The following is an 18,596-nucleotide window of genomic DNA, read 5'->3' as shown; positions in this document are numbered from 1 at the left end:
GGCACAGTGTGTTAAAAAATGTGGTGTTTTACTCCAGATTTGGGGACTGTTTATTGACAGGGCCTCGAATTTGACTCAATTCACCGCTGCCACACCACCTCTGGCGGGGGCGACGGGGCTGCGCGCGGAGCCCCCTCAGCAGCGCCCTGTGCCCACCACCCTCCCTGATGCCACCTCGGTGGGGGGGGGGGGCACCGCCATGACACACCCCCCCCCTTTTTTTACCCCCCCTCCCCATTAAAGGCGGCGCGGGGCACGCCGGGAGTTGTAGTCCAGCGGGCGGGCGCGGGCGGCGGCGGGCGCGGGCCGCCTCCAAGTCCCGTGAGTCCCCGCGCGGGGGTGAGGTGCCCGGATGCGGCCGGGCGCCGGAAGAGAAGCGCGTCTGCTCGGGGCCGGCCATCTTGTGCGGCAGGCGGCAGGGCGCGGAGAGAAGGGGGGGGGGGGGCCCGGCAGCATCGCAGCAGGATCCCGCCGACGGGGCCCCATCATGCCCGGACACCTGCAGGAGGGCTTCGGCTGCGTCGTCACCAACCGCTTCGACCAGCTCTTCGATGACGAGTCCGACCCCTTCGAGGTGCTGCGGGCGGCCGAGACGCGGCGGAAAGAGAGCGGCGGCGGCGGCGGCCACCAAGGGGGCGGAGGGGCCCGAGGGGGCCCGGCCGGGGCCCAGAGCGGCTCCGCGGGCGGCGGAGCTGGAGGCGGCGGCGGAGGCCCGGGCCAGGCGGGAGCCGGCGGGGGAGCCGGCAGCGCGGCCAAGCAGCTGCGCCGGGAGTCGCAGAAGGAGCGCAAGAACCCGCTGCCCCCCTTCGCCGCCTCGGCCGGGGGCGCCGCCGACCGCCGTGAGGAGGGGAGCGGGCAGCCCGGAGCCCCGCTGCGCAAGGAGGGTGAGCGGGGACGGGGGGGGAGGGAGGGCCCAGCACAAAGGGGATGCGGGTTTTGGGGTGTTTTTTTGTTATTTTGGGGGGTTGGGGTCCTGCTGGAGGTCCCTCCTGGGGGAGTGGGGCTGGGAGCGGGGCTCTCTCGGCACCTGCTGGGGCAGGGCCCGGCCTCTGGAGCCCCGCGGGGCCGCCGCACGTGGCCGCCCGCGAGGCGCCCAAAATGGAGCCGGGGCTGGGGTTGGGGCTGGGGCTGGGCTCGGGGCTGGGGGCACGGCTCGGGACGGGGCTCAGCACGCCCTAAAGAAGGTCCCCTGCAAAATGCTGTGCGGCCACGGGGGTGGGGGTGGGCTCTGTGCGCCCCACACGGCTCTGCGAAGCCAGCAGGCCTCTCTGGACAGGTGAGCCAAGGGGTTCTGCCTTCACTCCGTGTAAAAGAAAAGCAATCAGAGTGTAAATAGAGTAAATAAATACAGCCAGGGCGCAGCGAGGGCTGTGACAGGGCGCTGCGTGACAAGCGGTAGGTGTCGGCCCTCCACGTGCTCCCGTGGCGGGCAGCGCGGCCGTGGCGCCCAGCGAGCTGCTGGGGCCCTCGGGCTGTGCCAGAGCCTGGGGAAAACTCGGTGTGCGAGCAAAGAGCTGATTTTCTAACTGCAGTTCACTCCCCTGATCTTCACAGAAATGCCCCCAGCCCTGAATGTGGGGCTGCGTGGAAGCGCGGTGCCGCTTTTGCCCTTCCCACAGTGCCAAACGGCCCCCACCACGCCTTAACTTTTCTAATACGGCGTAAAAACGCGTTCCTGTGCAAAGCAATACCTGCAAAAAACCCCAAACGGCTCTGCAACAAGCAGAAGTTGGGAGCTGTGTTGCAGCACTCGCTGCCTGTGGATGTTTTGTACTTTAAAGCGTGACACTCGAGAGCTTTTTTCCCGTGAGGAATGCAGTAATTTGTCCCAAGTGGCAATTTACTAAGCCTGCGTCCTCTGTAAATGTTAGTCAGATGCAGATTAATGGCGTTAGCCCTCGTGAGGCAAGCCTGAAACATGGGCAGTGTTTTTGGCCGACACAACAGAACGCGAGGGCTTGGTTTTTTTGCTAGGACGAGTTGTTCATATTTACCTCCCAGCTCTCGTGTTTACTTTCAAGAGCAAACACTGCATTACGGAGGAAAAAAATAGCATTTTGGGGCTTATTATAGCAATGAAACGGAGAAAATCAGACCTGCTTCTGCAGCAGTGTGTCCGGAGCGCTGGAGTGAAGATTCACTTTCCGGATTGAAAATTTCTGCTTGCTGTAGGAGACAGTGGTCACATCTGGCAAGGTGTTGGGTGCCATGGCAGTGCCGGGGTTTGTTTCTGAGTGAATATATTTCTGTCCAAACTACTGCCCTGCTCTGGAGAGGTGTGGATGATTTGGCTAGTGGGATACCAGTTCAAAGTTTTGTGCTGCTCACAAAAAGATCCCTCACTTTGGTGAGGCTCCCCTGGAAGCAGGTTTTTGTGAGTGCAGAGCTTGAAATTTGAAAGCTGTGGATTGTTCATTCCAGTTCTGCAGCATGCCTCCCGTCTGCCACCGGCCTGCTGGCTTCCCTTGCTAGCCTGTGCCTCCGAATCAAATGGTCCCTCTCAGCTCCAGAGCTCTTCTCAGGGTAAATTTAACCCCCCCCGTGTTCCTCGGGGAGCGAGGGCTCCCTAAAAGCAGCGCATGTCATGCAAACTTCATGCTAAGTACAGCTTGTAAGGTGAGGAAGACATTGTTCATCTGGGTGTGTTGGCTTGGATATCATTACAGCTGCAACTTCTGGGGCCCCACCCAGCACGGCATTGCTTGTTAGGCAGGAACTTCTCTCTTGGAGAATATTAAAAAGTGGCTTTTTTTAAAATTTAAAAGATAGCTCGCGCTTCTCGAGGCAGCCAGAGTGGGTGGCGGTTTGGGGAGCTTTTTCTTCCCTAAACATTTTGGAAATAGGGCAGTATAACGAGAGGGGTGAGTGGCAGTGCTCTGCAGGAAGAGCTGTGGAACAGGCCTGTCGGGAGGAGAGTGGAAGGGAAAGCTGTGCGAGAGCCCTCTCGCACCCCAAAGGGAGTGTGTTGGAGCACGTGGGGCAGTGTGGGGCAGCGCTCCACGCAGTGAGCAGCCCCTTTTGTAGGGGGCTCGCCGCTCCTTAGGGTGCCTTGCCTGGGTACTCCTGCTGGCCACAAATATCTCCGGGCAGCACGCGTTAGGATGAAGCAAGGCGGCTGTCACAGGGACGTAGTTGCAGTGAAGTTGCTGACCCTTTGGTGCCTACCAAAGGAGAAGCCCAGGGGCTGCCTGAGAAGTGCCCAAGTACCCTTCAGGGAAAACCAGAACTCATCTCGACCCTCCGCAGGCTGGTCACTTACCACAGGTCCCTAACGTGTGTGTGCTCTGACAGGTCTTGGTTTCTGCAGCACTATAAGAGCGTACGCTTGTACGAAATGCAGCTTGATTGCCTAAAAACGTGGAGTAGAAGAGTCAAATGGTCTGCAGTGACCTTTTTATAAAGGTATTGTTCCGGTGGTTGTGTGGTCACAGGGTTAGAAGAAAAACTTGAATTCCTGCTTACGGTCACAGTGCTACAACCTGTATCTCTCCCGGAGCAGCTCCGCATTCTGCTGATGTGTTTTGCCTGATGTTTCAGGGATAAGGCGCATTGGCAGGAGGCCTGACCAGCAGCAGCAACAGCAGCAGCAGCAGCAGGGGGAAGGCAAGCCCATCGAAAGGAGACCGGAGCGGCGACCTCCTCGCGAGCGCCGATTTGATAAACCTGCTGATGAGAAGGGCGAAGGAGGAGAATTTTCCGTTGATAAGTAAGAACTTCTCTTGTGTGAGGAGGAACTTTGTGATATTCTGGAGCGGGGCTGTCCTATCTTCTGCTACTAAGCTTAAAAAAAAAAAAAAAAAAAAACACTGTTCCACTCAAAATTTAATAGATGGAATTGGATTTGTCAGTCACAAGAAGAGCCTGTGACAAAACACCTCTCTTTCCTTTTGCATGACCTTATTGGCAAACGTGGCTCAAGTTCTAGACCAGGAATCACGTAATGTGAACAGTCCTGTTGGTTTAACAGGAGGCATGGCTTAAATCAGTTGGGTACCCACCACACTCCTCACAATCCATTTCAGAGAGGAGAAGAGGAGCTCAAGTGTAGCTCTTACGGCTGTTGCTTAAATCCATACAGCTGCCTTCAAGCCAGCGCAAGTTTGGCTGTGTAGGTGTTCACACCTTGGCTGCAGTGGCTTCAGATCTGGAAGTGATGAAGCCATCTTACGGCTCAGGTGTTCAAAGTGTCGTGTGATAGTCACTGCTAAAATACTTCTAAATTTGGGTGAGCGTGAGATGAGTGGAAATCGTGGCATCAGCTAGTGGTGTGACACAGCACAAACACTGGGTTGGAATAGTGGGCAGAAGATGCAAATAGTAACCCAGAAGAGTGTTTCTTCCAGATTGTAAAATGCAGACTGCACGTGGGTTTGGTGTTGAACTGTACATAGAATGAGTCCCTTTGGAAGGGCCCCCCAAAGACCCTGCAGCCCAGCTGCCTGCCCACCCCCAGGCCATCACATTCCCGAGGCCATCACCCAAACGCCTCCTGCACCCCGCCAGGCGTGGGGCACCAACCGCCCCCAGGGAGCCCACGCCACGCAGGGAGGCAATTTTTCCTTAGAAGTTGAGAGTCCTGACATAAGCACAAAAAGTAATTATCAAAGGAGAAGTAAGTAAATAAAATTCTTGCTAGAGGAAAAAGAAAACCGTAAGAGCCATGTCATAAACTCCTGGTGGTGAAGTACTGCAGTTTGCCTGTTCCATCTAGACCCATTCTTGACCGACCTATGCGTGGACGTGGTGGACTTGGAAGAGGACGTGGCCGTGGCCGTGGCATGGGCAGAGGAGATGGGTTTGACTCTCGTGGCAAGCGTGAATTTGACAGACATAGTGGCAGCGATAGATCGTAAGTCTTCCTCTACTGCTTCTTTGGCTGTTCTTTACAGTAATTACGTTTTTAAGTTTGCCTTTGAATTCCTGTATCTGGACACTATGATGTTAACTCAGTTTTGTTAGTTCTGTTTCACATTCACATTTCAGCGGCCTGAAGCATGAGGACAAGCGTGGTGGCAGTGGATCACACAACTGGGGAACCGTCAAAGATGAGCTAACGTTAGTAATCACTAATTCCTCAGAATTAGCACTGTGTTAATAAATCCAAATTGCTACGCCTTGCAAAACGTAAACCAAGGCTGCTTTTTTGCCTTTGGTTTTGGTAATTTTTGGTAAACTAGTAAAGAAGCCTTTGCAGAATTCAAAAAATTACAAACTTAGTAATGGATGAGATGGCTTCGACTTCTAAAATGGGGATTTTTTTTTTTGAAGTTTGGAATGGGGGCTGTCTTGTACTTCTTTTACTAAGAACAGCTGAGTTTTCACAGCTTTTTTATCACGTTAAGCATACTTTTCTCCAAGTATTGCAGTGAAAACAATGTTGTCAATGTCTAGATGCCTTTAGTGTCTCAAGGTATAATGGGAGGCGTTCAGAATGGGAGCTTCTCAGTGGGGAAAAACAAGGGAAGATGGAAGACAGAATTGTACCGGTGGGGAGGGCAGCAATTTTTAATGAAATAGACACAGCCTACTCTTCTTTAAAAAGAACTATGTCCTATAGAACCTAGTCATTCGTCTTGCATAGTTTGAAGTAGGGATGAACTTTAAATTTAAAAAATGTGATTACAGCGAGTTGGATCAGTCGGCTGTAACTGAGGAAACGCCAGAGGGAGAGGAACATCCGCCTGCTGACTCTGAAAATAAGTGAGTAGCCCCCTCTTTTCAGATGTTCTTTGATTGCTTCAAAGGTATCGATGATTTGCCTTTAACTTCTGATCATTTTCCTACTTCTGCTTTTACAGCATTCAGATTATGTCCTTTAGTAGATCCAGAATCACAATCTAGCTGAAAACCTGTCTCCTAAAAAAATAATCTACATCTGTAGAAGTTATCTTGAACTTTCTGTTAACGTCACACAAGCTCTTAGGTCACTTTCAGATTTAGTTATTAATAATCAGTTGTAATGTGCTTAGGATCTCAGGATTGCAAGTGCAAGTACCAAATCCAAAAGCAACCACGCTCGTAACTACTTAGAACAACCAAGCAGAGGGGATGGGATGTTCTTCTGACGGTGGAAGGCAACTCTTTAAACTTAGCTTTTCAAAACAACTGCTGAGACAGTGTGGCTGGTGTTGTGGAAGCAGGGATGTATCTCACTCTTCCATTCACTGGCTTCTGGGCATCTGAGAAGTGAAGTTGCTTCTCATTTCACTTGGACACTGTTAAAGAAGAAGCCAGTGACTGGGTGAATCAAATAACTTCAGAGAAGCAGAGTGGTCAGTTGTGGGACCTGAACTTCATTTGGTGGAATACCATTTTTTAGGGAAGTGCAGTATTTTAATGCGTGTTCTATGGTGCATTCAAAAGAAAATGGCAAATGGGTATATTAAATACCTGTTTGCCCACAATTTTTAGTGTGCAGTCATCTGTAGCTTGATTTCCTCAGTTAGTGGTAAAGGGGAGACAACTGCTCAGTAGAGATTAAGTGATTTCTTTTAATTACATCACTAAATGCTGTCATTTCTCTGAGGTTCTGGGTGTCCAAGGGTAAAGTTGTCTTGTAAACAGAAGGAGCCCAAGGATTTTTAAGCAACTACAGCTTCAGCGTTGGTCAGAAAATACAAACTAGCTAGTCCTGGAAAAAAATTGTGTTACAAATCTGGATCTACGAAATTAGCTGTGTATGCAGTATTTTCTGGGTCTTTAGTAGTAGTGTCCTGGTGCTTCAACAGATACCAACCTGTCCTTGTGCAGATCAGCCATCTGCAAAGTTCTGATGGGTTTTTTTCTTCCTCAGATCTGCAGAAAATGAGTGTTCTTTGTGGTTTCAAGTATACCACTTCTGCTGCAATCCAACAGTTACATTTACAAGCATCTTCACACGGGTTAATTTCCAGTTTGTCTATTCTGGATCGCTAATTTAAATATTTCAGTAGAACTGTGGGAGGTTTTACTGGATGAAAATAGGGGGAATACCAAGGAGTAGTGTCTTTGCACCGAGCAATAAGCATGCTTTTGAATATGTAACATTTAAAAAAAATGATTCTGTTCTGTGGAATGCGAAAAATCTGAAATAGAGTAATTCTGATGCAAAACCTCTTTGTTATTACATCAAAATTAATGGCTGCAGAAAAACCTTTTCTTCTAAGTTGATGCTTTTGTGATGTTTGTGCTGCACATGTGACACTACCCTTCTGTAATGTCAAAATACCTCGTAAATCAAATGGAGTTGCATAAGCACGCAGAAGAATGATGAGAGGATTGACTGCCTGTATAGCTGGAACACGATCTGTTACTGAACATGGTGGCTGTGTTTTACTTAAAAATAGCTCTTTGGCAGGAGCTGGAGAGGATTTACAATGAGGTGATACATCTCAAGTCACTGAGTTGTGTGCGCTTGCTTTGTCAAGTTAGCTGAGAGTAAAAATTGGTTACCTGGGATGTTAATAACTGTCTTGGAATAAAGGAAGCTGATTATTAAAAATAAAATTCTGAACATTACGGTAAGAACAAGCTCCATCTCACTGTCCAACTTGAAATGTGAGGAAGGTCTTGGAAAAGGTTGAGAAACTTGTTACAGTCTGTTGGAGAAGGTGGGCTCCCACGTTGGAAAGCAAATTGCAATTAATATGGAGAACAGACAGCATCAGTGAGAGAGGGGGAATTGGGTTTTAGATAAATACACACATTTCAATGCTTTTTTTGTAACAATGGAAATGGTTATTATAATCTGGTGCTGATGAGGAACTGCTTTTGAATTCTCTGTGTATGGAGTACGAATTCCAAGTGATGATCATGGTATCCGTGAATTTACCACAGGGAGAATGAGGTTGAAGAAGTTAAGGAGGAAGGTCCTAAGGAAATGACCCTGGACGAATGGAAAGCTATTCAAAGTAAGGATCGTGCAAAAGTTGAGTTCAACATCCGTAAACCAAATGAGGGTGCTGATGGGCAATGGAAAAAAGGATTTGTTCTTCACAAGTCAAAGAGCGAGGAGGTAAAGTGATTTTCGATATTTGCTAGTGTCCGGATTGTTTAGGCTTGTCTGTTGATGCATATTTCTGGAGGGGAAAGCTCTGCTCCAACAGGCTGACCTAGTGCTGAAAGTTTATCGAGTGAGAATAACATTTCTCATCGTAAAGTTGAGGCTGTGCAGCAGTAGCTGCTCTTCAAATGGTTTGTTCTTGTGTTTGGTGTATGTCCTTGGGCTGATATGTAAATGCTGTGTTACAACCTAACCTCTCCGAGTGGAGACTGCAGTGCTGCTGGGTCATGTCGTAAGGACTGTCCCGTGGTGAGCATTTCTTCAGAAGTTTGTTCATCACAATTAAATTTTCTCGCTTTTTAAAAAGGGTTCCCACTTCTGTTAGCCTCACTCAGCGTGCAGACTGCCTGCCTGCTAAACTCTGTGTCAGACTGAAGAAATAAATACTGGTGGTGCCTCAGCCACCTCGGTGCCTGAAGTTTGTGGCTTCTGGTTCTGTAATGCTCCGTGGCCATGTGCCTCTGAAGTTCCTGTAGCCACCAGGTGAATGATGTTTGTATGCTGCAGCGATACTGCACGTAGTTGCTGCAGAATCACTTTAACACTGTAGTTTCTCAAACGTACCCATTGTGGTCATTACAAAGTGTAATTTCCTTCTTAAATAGTGAGCGTGCCCGGGAGAGACACATCTGTCCCACTTCAGAGGGAGGGAGGTGCTGAGAGCTCTGTTCCCTAATGCAGGGCGATGGCAGCTGGATTCAGTTCCAGAACTGTCAGGACCTTTTAATCTCTTGCTTTTAACACTCTGTAATATCTGAGATGGCCTTTGGCTCTGTTCAGCAGATGGTTTTGACTCCCTTTCAAGTAACTCAACACTGTGTAATGTGCTGCTTGGTCTTCTGATGTGTATTTCGGTTGTTTACACCTTGTCACTTTTTTCTTGTAAGCTGGGGCCTGGTGTGCAATGGGAAGCGCTGTTCATCACTTTGCCATGAGAACTCCATTTCTGATCTCATTGAACTCGGAACGAGTTTGCCACAACCATGCCATTTTCTTTTCCTACCGTGTGCAGTAGTTCTGTTGTTTTCCTGAAGCTGCTTAGTGCTTGAAATCTTCATAAAATGCTGCTTTCTCTGAAATAGAGCTAGACTCAATGCTGCTGCGTACTAGGACAATGAAGTTGAACAGAAGTTCTCACTGACTTTACCAGGATGTATTAAACTGGAATCCTGCGAGTGTCAAGAAATTCCCCCCAGCTCCAGTCTCTGGAGCAGCTGTGTGTGATGTTCAGTTAGTGGCATGCAGTATTTTCTTAAACGTACAAACATATGATAGGGTAAGAAGATGGTTGTGTTCTTGGGTAGTTACAAGCTGCAAAACTCCATCCAAAAAATAAATCAGTTAATAGATAAGGAGAAGGAGTAATCAAATTACTTCACTAATTAGTAGGTTGTTCTTTTTGAGGTTTATCCAGTTAATTTACGCTGGTATGAATGAATTGGGTACGTTTAACACTTGCCTAAGTTAACTGTTCCTGGCTGTATAAGCACAGAAGTGAGAAACCAAGAAAAGTGCCTTCAAATCTAGAAGCTTCCAGATTCTATCCAGCAAACGTCTGTGCCCACTGCAGTAATTCATTGTTCGCTGATCCCCTGGGAGACAGCGTGTGTTCTGCGAGTTTTAGAGCAGGACAGTTCTTGAAACACAGGTGTTAGCAAAGCTTTGGCTGCAGTTCTCTTGTGAAGAGTTTGAGAGGGTGGAATGATGAGAAGTTAGGAACAAAGCCTCCTCATCATCCACTGCTCTTGCTCTCCGTCTTCTTGGACATCCCTTTGAGTCTTGAGGTGAGGTTGGTGTAAGGCTTCTGTGACAGTGATAAGAAGGGTGTTGATATGTGCAAGTGACTTGGTTTATAGGTAAATTCTGGGTTTCAGCCCCAAAACTTCTGTACTTGAGTAATCGCAATGTGTACCAGCAGATTTTTCTGAGAAATTGGGAGTTCAGTGTTGCAAGAACCTTCCTTGTTCTTGTAGCTTGAGATCTCCTGGGAGAACGCCCTAGGAAGCACGTGGGGATCTAGTGCTGCTCATCTGCCTCAGTCTTGTGAAAGAGCTGCCCTCCTCCTCCTCCTGTTCCTCACTGAGGGCTGAAATGCTCAGCTGTGTCTTGGGTCTTCCCTCTCTTTCCCCCTTGCCATGCAATTACTAGAAAGTGACACGTTACGTGCAGTGGACTCCTCATACCCTCTCAGATTCTTGCTGTCTACTTCAAATCCATATGTGCTGGCAGCCCTCGTGTGCTGAGCCTCCTTCCAGAAGGCTGGGTCACGTCGTAAGAGATCCTTCTCCTTCTCTGCAGCTGGCGTAATGTCTTCAGTATTTTGTTCTGCTGATGCAGCTGAACAAAAAAATGGGAAGGAGTTAACAAATTTTAAGATCTCATCTCAGTTTGAGAGTTCGCTGCAAGTTCCTTGGAACAATTCACCTCGTGGTACATCGGTTCCTGCTCTGTTCATCTGCTGCGCTGGGCCCCTTCTCCGGGACTTGAGGCTTTCTTGCTGCTCTAATCATTTCCTTAGAGAGGAGCTCACAATGGAGGGCTGGGAAACGTGTTCTGGAAGATAGTTCATCCTCTCAAAACGGAGAGGAGTTGCTCTTGAATCCAGGCCGTGCAGAAAGCCTTGTTCCATTAACAGGAATTATTCTGAACAAAGCCAGCCCCCAGCTCCACCATCTCTTGCAGCTCTGTGCCTCGGGGAGCTCCCAGCAGCTTGCATTAAACAACTTCTTATTCCTGACCTGAGATGTCTGTCTCCCCCTACAAGTCCATCCTCTGCTCCTTCTGGCTGCACAACTTGCTCTCATCCTTCTGCTGCCCCGAGTGCTCAGTGCCACCCGTACCCAAGCTCGTGCGACCTTGTTACCTGTTGTTTCTGTGTGTAGCTGAGTCTCATCTCTCCCTTTTGTTTTCTCCCCTTGTTCTTTTGTCACTTGGGCGTGGACACGCAACTTTCATCAGACAAAGGCGATGACAGAAATGCAGGGGAGTCAGCTGGAGTCGAATGAGGTACTGATCCTTTATATCTAACTGGCAGTGTGGGTTTTGATCCGAGCCCCTTCTCAAACGAAGGTCTTTGACGCAAAGAAGTCACAAAACTAGCAAATACGAAGCTCTTCTGTCCATGCCTGTTGTCTCACCATGCACCACATAGGACTCCTCGTAATTAGTACCTCTGCTCCTAACGAAGCTGAATTCCAGCCTTACCACAAATGCTTCTGTCATGAATCTCTTGCATTTTGTTGTTGCTGTTTTCCATCTCTCTGCTTTGGCTCCCTTCCCGTTAGCAGCTTGTTCTTAACATTTTCGACAGCCTTCCCTGGGACCCACACGTGCAGCACCCGATGCCTTCAGGAAGCTATCAGTTACTAGATCAGAGCACGGCCGAGAGCTGCAGTGCGTGCCAATTAAATACTTCCCAAGCTGATTCACAATAAGCAGTCCTGTGGCGTGTCTGGGACTGTGTGTTACCACCCAACATCGGGAAGAGAACAAGGAAGAGGTGCCAAGTCATCTTCTAGTGTTTTACATCATCTTGAGTTATTCGGGGTAAAAAATTCCGTAGGTTACACGTAAAATCTGCTGCTTGGTGAGTTTAGTGGTTAAATCCAAGTGAAATTGTAAAAATACAATGTTTTGGTAGACTGCAGTTAATTTTTCGTTCAGTAACAGTGTAGGGAAGGAAACGCACAGGACTGCTGTACCAAGGCACTGATACGATACCACCTCTCAGAAAGAAGTCGTTGAACTACCAGACAGCTGAAAGTACCATCTTAATACCTTGCAGGGACCAAAGCAGCAGGTGAAAACAGTAGGTAATGAGAGAGGAAGTGAAACCATGCCAAAAAGTGGTGCTGCAGCAATCCCCAGAGCTGCCACCACCTGCGTTGGGGTATCAGAGCTCTGCTTGTGCCGTGCCAGGTTCTCTGAACAGGACCTGCTGAGGCTGACTTCTGGGGCTTGGAAAAGAGCTCTCAGGGGTGGGAGTGGAATTGGTGGAATCGGCCAGGGAGCAGCAGTTACCTGGAATAAATACCCCGATGGGATGTGTTTGAAATGAAGCAGCGTGGAGTGGGAGCTGTCCCTGTGCCCTCCTCTACGGGGTGCTGGGGAGGCCACGGGCACAGCTGGGCCTGGAAAGGGGTTAATAAATAAAAAAAAATCCATGGGGGCAGAGACTTTGGGGTGTTGGGGCTGACCCGAGGCATCTCCAAGAGCAGCTTTCAGCCTTTGGGCTGCAGCCCCCTCTGTATCCACTGCTGCCTTGAGCAGGATCAACAAGTGGTAATTAAAGGTGTCCCCCCTGATTGCAGGGCGCTTACCCTTGATACTGCAGGAGCTGGGAGGCTGCAGGGGAGGAAGGGCTGCTGCCAAACACCACGAGTGGGCTTTGTAGGAGGCAGCAGGATAAACCCAGCCTGATCCTGTGCGGGCAGTTCTGCCTTTTGTTTATCTTTGTAGTGCCAAAACCGGACTTATCAGACGGAGAAATCGTTCTGTGCAAAGTAGGAGAAATAAACATAGCTGGTGCTTGTTGTGCTCAGGGCTGTGCTGCCGAGCTGCGCCCAGGGCGTTAGGTGGAACCGGTCAGCACACACCTTGCTCTTGGGCTCGGGTTTCTCATCCTTCATGCGTTGGGAACAAGGAGCTGTGAGAGGCTGTTTGATCGTGGCAGAGGTGGTACGAGTCACAGGAGTCATTTCTCAGCGTGATTTGTGTGATCAGTTCTCTGTTTTAGCAGAAATGTGCAGGTTACCCCAGTTACGCTATCTGGAGGGTGGTGGTGCCTCTTCTCGCTGCCTGTTGTGGCTACTACAAACAGTAAGGGGTCCTTGCGGTCTCTCTTGCTTTAAATATTTACACAAAGCCAGGCAAATGGAGTGTAAACCACTCGCTGAGCAAAATTGAGATGGATTGCTGAGTACTTAAAAATAAATGAATTGGCAGAACCCGAAGATTCCTCAGAATAGGACGTGTGAGGAAGTGAAAAGCTAGAAAGTAGGGCTCTTTTTGGCTCCATAGTCAGTTTGGTCTCAGGTGAGCCTGGTCTTGTTCCTGTGAAGGAGCTCTAGACTTTCCCTCAGTATCCTGAAGATGTGAAATGGCTTTGTTGGAGTGCCTAAACTCAGAGAATGTGACCTGTGTGCGCTTTGTGGTACCGCTCGGTTCGTAGCAGCCCTGCTCTGGTGAGAGTGCAGCTGCAGCTGAAGACATTTCCTTGGTGGTTGCTCTCACTCACTCACACCCCTCGTTGCAGGCTCATGCTGAGGACTCTGTAATGGATCACCACTTCCGTAAGCCCGCCAACGACATCACGTCCCAGCTGGAGATCAACTTTGGAGACCTTGGCCGCCCCGGACGCGGTGGCCGAGGGGGACGGGGTGGCCGAGGGCGTGGTGGCAGGGCCAGCCGCGGAGGCAGGACTGACAAGGTGGGTAGCTGCAGCTTCGTCTGCAGGGCAGCATACGTGACACTGGGGCTCTTGCATGCTGTCCTGGGTGTCTTTAGCTCTTGGGGAATTGCTCAGGAATTGAGCTGCAGGTTAAAACCAAGTAGAACGTGTGTTTTTTGCAAGCTGACTTTGAACTAGTTTACTGTTAGGGCAAAAGGGGGAGGGTTTTAGCAGTGGACACACAAAAAGGGGGAGAGTGGGGAGTAGGTTGGGCTAAAAAAGGCCCCTCTTGGAAAGCTGGATCTGAACCTGAAAAATGATTTGTCCGTGGATGGGTCTGAGCACCGTCAGACACTCCCGTTGGTGCCCGAGCAGAACCACGGTGCTGGAGATTTTGGATGCACTCAGGGCCACGTGTACTCAGTGAGCCTTTGAGGCTGAAGGCGACTAGTTTTATGGCAGCGTGCTCTGCCTCGAATTTGAGGAAATGAGGGGCATTCATGCAGAAGTAGGACTTGGTGTATTTTTCCTAGTGTGCAGGAGTTTTTCACTTTAGTCTTAAAGCCCTAAAGAAATGATCAGAAGAAGTATTGCAGGGGGCCTGGGGAGAGTGTGTAGGGCTGAAGGGCTGTAGGACAGCTGTAGGAAAGATCTGCCCAAATGCAGGTCACTTACTTGCCATAAATGCAGTTACTCAGATCGCTGCCTGCTAGGAAATGAGTTCAGGCTGGGTGGCCTGACTTCTTTCACATAAACCAGGTTTGTTCGTTTTTGCCTCTTGCAGGATGCTGGCTTTCTCTTTGCTGCATCTCTTAAGTTTTCAGATGTACCAGTTAGAAAATCTCCCCTGATAACAGTACAGGAAGATCAGTTCAGGAAAATGATAAGGAATTGATCCTAAACGGGGGTGGGTTTTGCTCCGAGTTGTCTCACTAGCATGGCATCCTCTTCGAGGCTGCTGTCATGAAGTAGTTAAGCACTTGGAGACCTGCAGCTAACTTTCTGCTGACGGTGTTCCTTTCCTTCCAGTTGGTGAAGGAGTTTGACGTGATCCACACGCCCAACCAGGTTGGTGATCGCTGCTGGCGCTTCCCCTACCCCTGAGCACGGCCGTCCCGCTGCAGGGAGCAGCTCCCCTCCCTCAGCAGGCAGCCTGCCTCGGCCTGCCCTCTGCTCTACCCCGCAGCGAGGCAGCCAGTCTGTGGCCTGGCTGCTTCTGCAGGGACTTAGTCCTTCCTGTGGCTGCTGACACAGGTTTTATCGGGATGGTTTAATTTCTGTCCTGTTAAATGTAGAAGTTTACAGAAATTTCCACTATTCTCTTTCCACTCTTCTCCCTATCCGCGTTTCTCATGCAAGGTGATTCTCCAGTGCTTCCTTTCTGCATTTCATCGCAGTGCTGTTTTTTCAGGCGTGGCACAGAGCCTTTTAAAAACAGAACAACAATAATTTAAAAAAAAAACTGCTAGGGAAGTACTGAGGAGATTTCTGGGTACCGTCTGATAGATTGATACAAATTTTTTTATTAACAACCAGCTGCTGAATGAGGAAAGTTAAATGTGGGAAACTCGATGTGTGCTGTGAACAGGCCTTGTCTGTAACACTTCAGTGGTGTCCATCAGTAAGAGCTGATGGTTGTGTGCTGCTGCTTCGTGTAGGGAGCTTGTGAAGAATGAGGAAAAAAAAAAAAAGCACGATGTAAGCTAGTGCTATAATCGTGCAAATGTGGCCCACTTGATTTCTCCAATGTCTCTAAAGATGGTTTCAATTAAAAAACATATCCATGGCCAACTTCTCCTCAGGAAAAAGAAAACAAGGTGCTGTGCCTGCGGGGTAGGTGGGCAGCACTGACAGCAGGACATGGTGATGGGCGAGGGGCTAAGGATGTGGCAGGGCTTGGTGCTGCTGAGGGTAATAAAATAACTCTCCAATGTTTCTCTTCCAGTCGAGTGCTTCTGCTCCTGATGTAGATGACCCAGAGGCTTTCCCAGCTCTGTCCTAAACTGGATGTCATAAGCCAACCCTGCCCTCGTCGGGCCTTCCTCTCCGAGGCTTGCATGCTTAAGGATCCTAAACAACTAAGAAATTTAAAACAAAAAAAAAAAAAAAGAAAAAAAGAGACTGTCATTCATACCATTCACACCTAAAGACTGAATTTTATCTGTTTTGAAAATGAACTTCTCTCGCTACACAGAAGCAACAATATGGTAGTCAGTTTTGTATTTAGAAATGTAATGGTAGCAGGGATGTTTTCATAATTTTTTCAGAGATTATGCATTCTTCATGGATACTTTTTTGTATTGCTGCTTGAAAATATGCGTTTCCAAACTTGAAATATAGGTGTGAACAGTGTGTACCAGTTAAAAGCTTTCACTTCATTTGTGTTTTTTAATTCAGGATTTTAGACGTTTTCCCCCCCAAACTGCAAACTGGTTTTTAATTATTGCACACTATTCCTGTTTCCTTAATTCCTGTTCAGCGGGTTTTTACCAGCCCATGGTCTTCTGGAATACACGAACCTTTAATTTGGCAGACTGGTAGTGCTGTACGGAGTGCTAACTCCTGGAGTACTTTAGTTTTAAGCTTAATTTCAGACTTGGAGAAGCAGTCATTTTCATCTGTTCGGTAGTTTGTTGACGCAAAATCTTTATACAAAATTGATACCAGATACTTGAAAAACACTCAAAGCACATTGGTTTGTAGTTGCATACCTGTGTATCGATCCAGCGATGATGTGTGGATAATTGGTCTAAACAGTTTTTTAAAGTTAATGTATTACACCTTTCACTCACCCTTTTTACCTCTATTCCCTCCTCCTTGTCCCTTCAACAGAACAAGATGCTTTGTTGGCAAAAAGAAAAGAAGTTTTTAAATTACCTATGCTTTTTCTTTGGGAGAACACCCTGCAGATGAGTGACCTTTCCTGTTTGGAGCCGGGAGGGGGGGAAGGTGGTAGCTGCTGCTCGGGTAGTCTGTCTGGACTACGGCTGGGCCGTGGGATTAAGCAGCAGTGAGAAGTGCATCAGCATCTGATGTGCTCGCAGCACTGCTCCCGCAGAGGCAGTTCTGAAGCAGCAGCAGCCACGGGCTGAGGTTGGTGTGGCAGGAGGGAGTCCTGGCTCCTGTATCAAGCAGGGGCATTGCAATCTGTGTGTGATACAAAAAAAAAAAAAAGAAAAGGCAAAACGACCCCTGACATTTCCCCTTTTCATCTGGATTTAGTTCTGGATTTTGTGCAGTGCTGATTGCTAGCTGACAAAGGAATGTTTTCCAGAGAGCGATTGTAAGAAGTTCTTCAGACCGCCGTAGGAACTCGTAGGTTTAATTTAATCCCTGTGAACAGGAACATTACCACGCGGTACCCAAAAGGAGGTGAGAGAAGGACAAATAACGAGGGTTTCTTGGGGTTTTATCTGCAGCATTCGTTAGGAGACTAGAAGCGGGGTTTTCATTTTATTTAATGTTTTACACTTTGGACAGCTTATAACATTTGTAGTTTCTTAACTAGGTAGGTAGGAAACAAATGGTAATGCCCTATTTTTTTAAAAGCTGTACAGGACAGGCAAAAAGTATCGGAGACCTTTGAATATGTAATACCCAACTCCTTAACGGCGGGGTTTAGCTGGCTTGATTTACCCGAGCTATTTTCTACAGAAGTTTTTGTTGCAAACCACTGTTAATACCATCAATTATTCCTTAGTGCGCTCACCTGTCAGTGGAGGTACCAGGCTGTGAGAAGGGGCGAGCTTTCAAGCAGTGGATGGGGATCTCTCTCGGTTCACTTCTGACCAAGCAGATCTGACACAGGCTGTGCTACTTCTGGCACCGAGCTGTTTCTCTTCTGCCTCCTTGGGTAGGACGTGCTGCACTTCCAGCGTTAGGGAAACCTCTTATAATACAACTAAACAAACACCTTGATGTGCAGAAACACTGCGGGGCCCTCCAGTCCCTCGGGGCCCTGCTGGCCAAACTTGGCCAGAAGCTTTCCCTTTCCCTGCTGTAGGATAGAGAGCAGTTTCCCGGTGGCATGTCACGGATGACTTTCAGGACAGCTTGAGCTTATCCCTGGTCTGTCTGCTCTGCTAGATGTACATTTGCCTCTTTGAGTCCATTCCTGTCGAGAACTAAAACTGTGAACGTCTATCTTTAATATTGGTGGGTGTTAACTGAAATAAAGGTTTATTTTCATGCTCTTTTAGAAATGTCATGAAACACACGGAGGTGAAAACGCCTAGGTTAGCAGCGTGTCATCTGGGTCCTGCCCCGAGTGGTCCAGATCTTCCCCTTGCTGGGGAGGGACTCAGGGAACAGGTCAGAAAAGATGTTTTTCTGAGGAAAATGGAACATCAGAAAGTGGTGTGAATATGTGGGAGTTGACACCCCTCAAACCTATAGCAATTTTGCCCATTGGGATGGGTTTGTGTAGCCACACCTTGCTTTAATAAATGCAGGACGTACGCCTGGAGCTGACACTTCAGCAGCTGCTATAACCCACTGCTTGTCCTGCAGTCATTACAAAGACCACGCTGCCTTCATTGCACACCTGTGTTTGCTCTGCCCTTGCCTGGTTTGGGGTGAAATTGAGCCAGAACCGAGTGCCCCAGCACAGAGGTTGGCTGGAAAAGCCGAGTGCAGTGCTCGTGCTGGGGAACTTGAGCCTGACGGGGGGAAAAGGGGTTGTGTGGCCTCGCTAGGAGACCCTCAGGAGTTCAGTAGCTGGCTCTTACCCCTACCCGTGCTGCCGTTTGTCTCCTCAAGTTGGAGCAGGACTTTTGGAGAGCCCCATGTGGGACCCTGGTACTTTAAGGGAATGAATGCGTCCTGGCGTGCTGTGATGAGTGATTTTGGAAGCAGCTAGCAACGTGCCTGAAGTCGAAGGTCAGTGCACACAGGTAGGTTGCTGACGATTTGCCGGCAGCAGTGCTCTTTTCTAACCTTTTTGAAGAAAAACTGCTTTGGGAAGGGGGGGGTGGTTGGGTTGTGTGCGGCTGACAGATGGAGAGCTGTCTGATGAGTGGAGCAGAGGGGAGCTCTGACACCTTGGGCATGAGATGTCTGCTGCTGGGCAATGCCTGCACCCCTGGGAGCAGTCTGAGCACCGGGCTGGGGCCAGCACCTGGGACAAGCTGCGGATCCCAAAAGGGAACTTCCCAAGCTGATACTTTC

At 48.8% G+C, this 18,596-nt stretch overlaps 1 protein-coding gene across 7 annotated transcripts; it reads left to right on the top strand.

Moving 5' to 3' along the window:
- The first annotated feature begins 374 nt into the window (after nt 1-374).
- Nucleotides 375-17,623, top strand: SERBP1 (SERPINE1 mRNA binding protein 1). 7 transcript variants are annotated; one of them, XM_082765999.1, is made up of 10 exons: nt 375-884; nt 3,538-3,706; nt 4,694-4,849; nt 4,960-5,055; nt 5,626-5,700; nt 7,816-7,993; nt 11,000-11,047; nt 13,296-13,469; nt 14,460-14,498; nt 15,376-17,623. In XM_082765999.1, the coding sequence occupies exons 1-10, from the start codon at nt 488-490 to the stop codon at nt 15,430-15,432; spliced, it is 1,389 nt and encodes a 462-aa protein (XP_082622125.1). In that variant the 5' UTR covers nt 375-487; the 3' UTR covers nt 15,433-17,623. The 7 variants fall into 7 exon arrangements, with proteins under 7 accessions (XP_082622125.1, XP_082622126.1, XP_082622127.1 ...); XM_082766000.1 differs by having other exon boundaries at nt 376-884; nt 4,984-5,055; XM_082766001.1 differs by having other exon boundaries at nt 377-884; nt 4,712-4,849; nt 4,984-5,055.
- The last annotated feature ends 973 nt before the right edge of the window (nt 17,624-18,596 follow it).

This window comes from Aythya marila (genome assembly GCF_965140915.1).
Source record: "Aythya marila genome assembly, chromosome: 8".
Taxonomy (NCBI): Eukaryota; Metazoa; Chordata; class Aves; order Anseriformes; family Anatidae; genus Aythya; species Aythya marila.
Note: the sequence above shows the minus strand (reverse complement) of the source record. Positions and strands in the feature narration are given on the sequence as shown.

What these genes read in the sequence shown, in the direction of transcription:
- SERBP1 (XM_082765999.1), top strand. Translation starts at nt 488, where the DNA reads ATGCCCGGACACCTGCAGGAGGGCTTCGGCTGCGTCGTCACCAACCGC. An exon ending in AGCCCCGCTGCGCAAGGAGG is followed by an intron (nt 885 to 3,537) that starts GTGAGCGGGGAC and finishes CTGATGTTTCAG; the next exon opens with GGATAAGGCGCATTGGCAGG. An exon ending in CATAGTGGCAGCGATAGATC is followed by an intron (nt 4,850 to 4,959) that starts GTAAGTCTTCCT and finishes CAGTTTTGTTAG; the next exon opens with TTCTGTTTCACATTCACATT.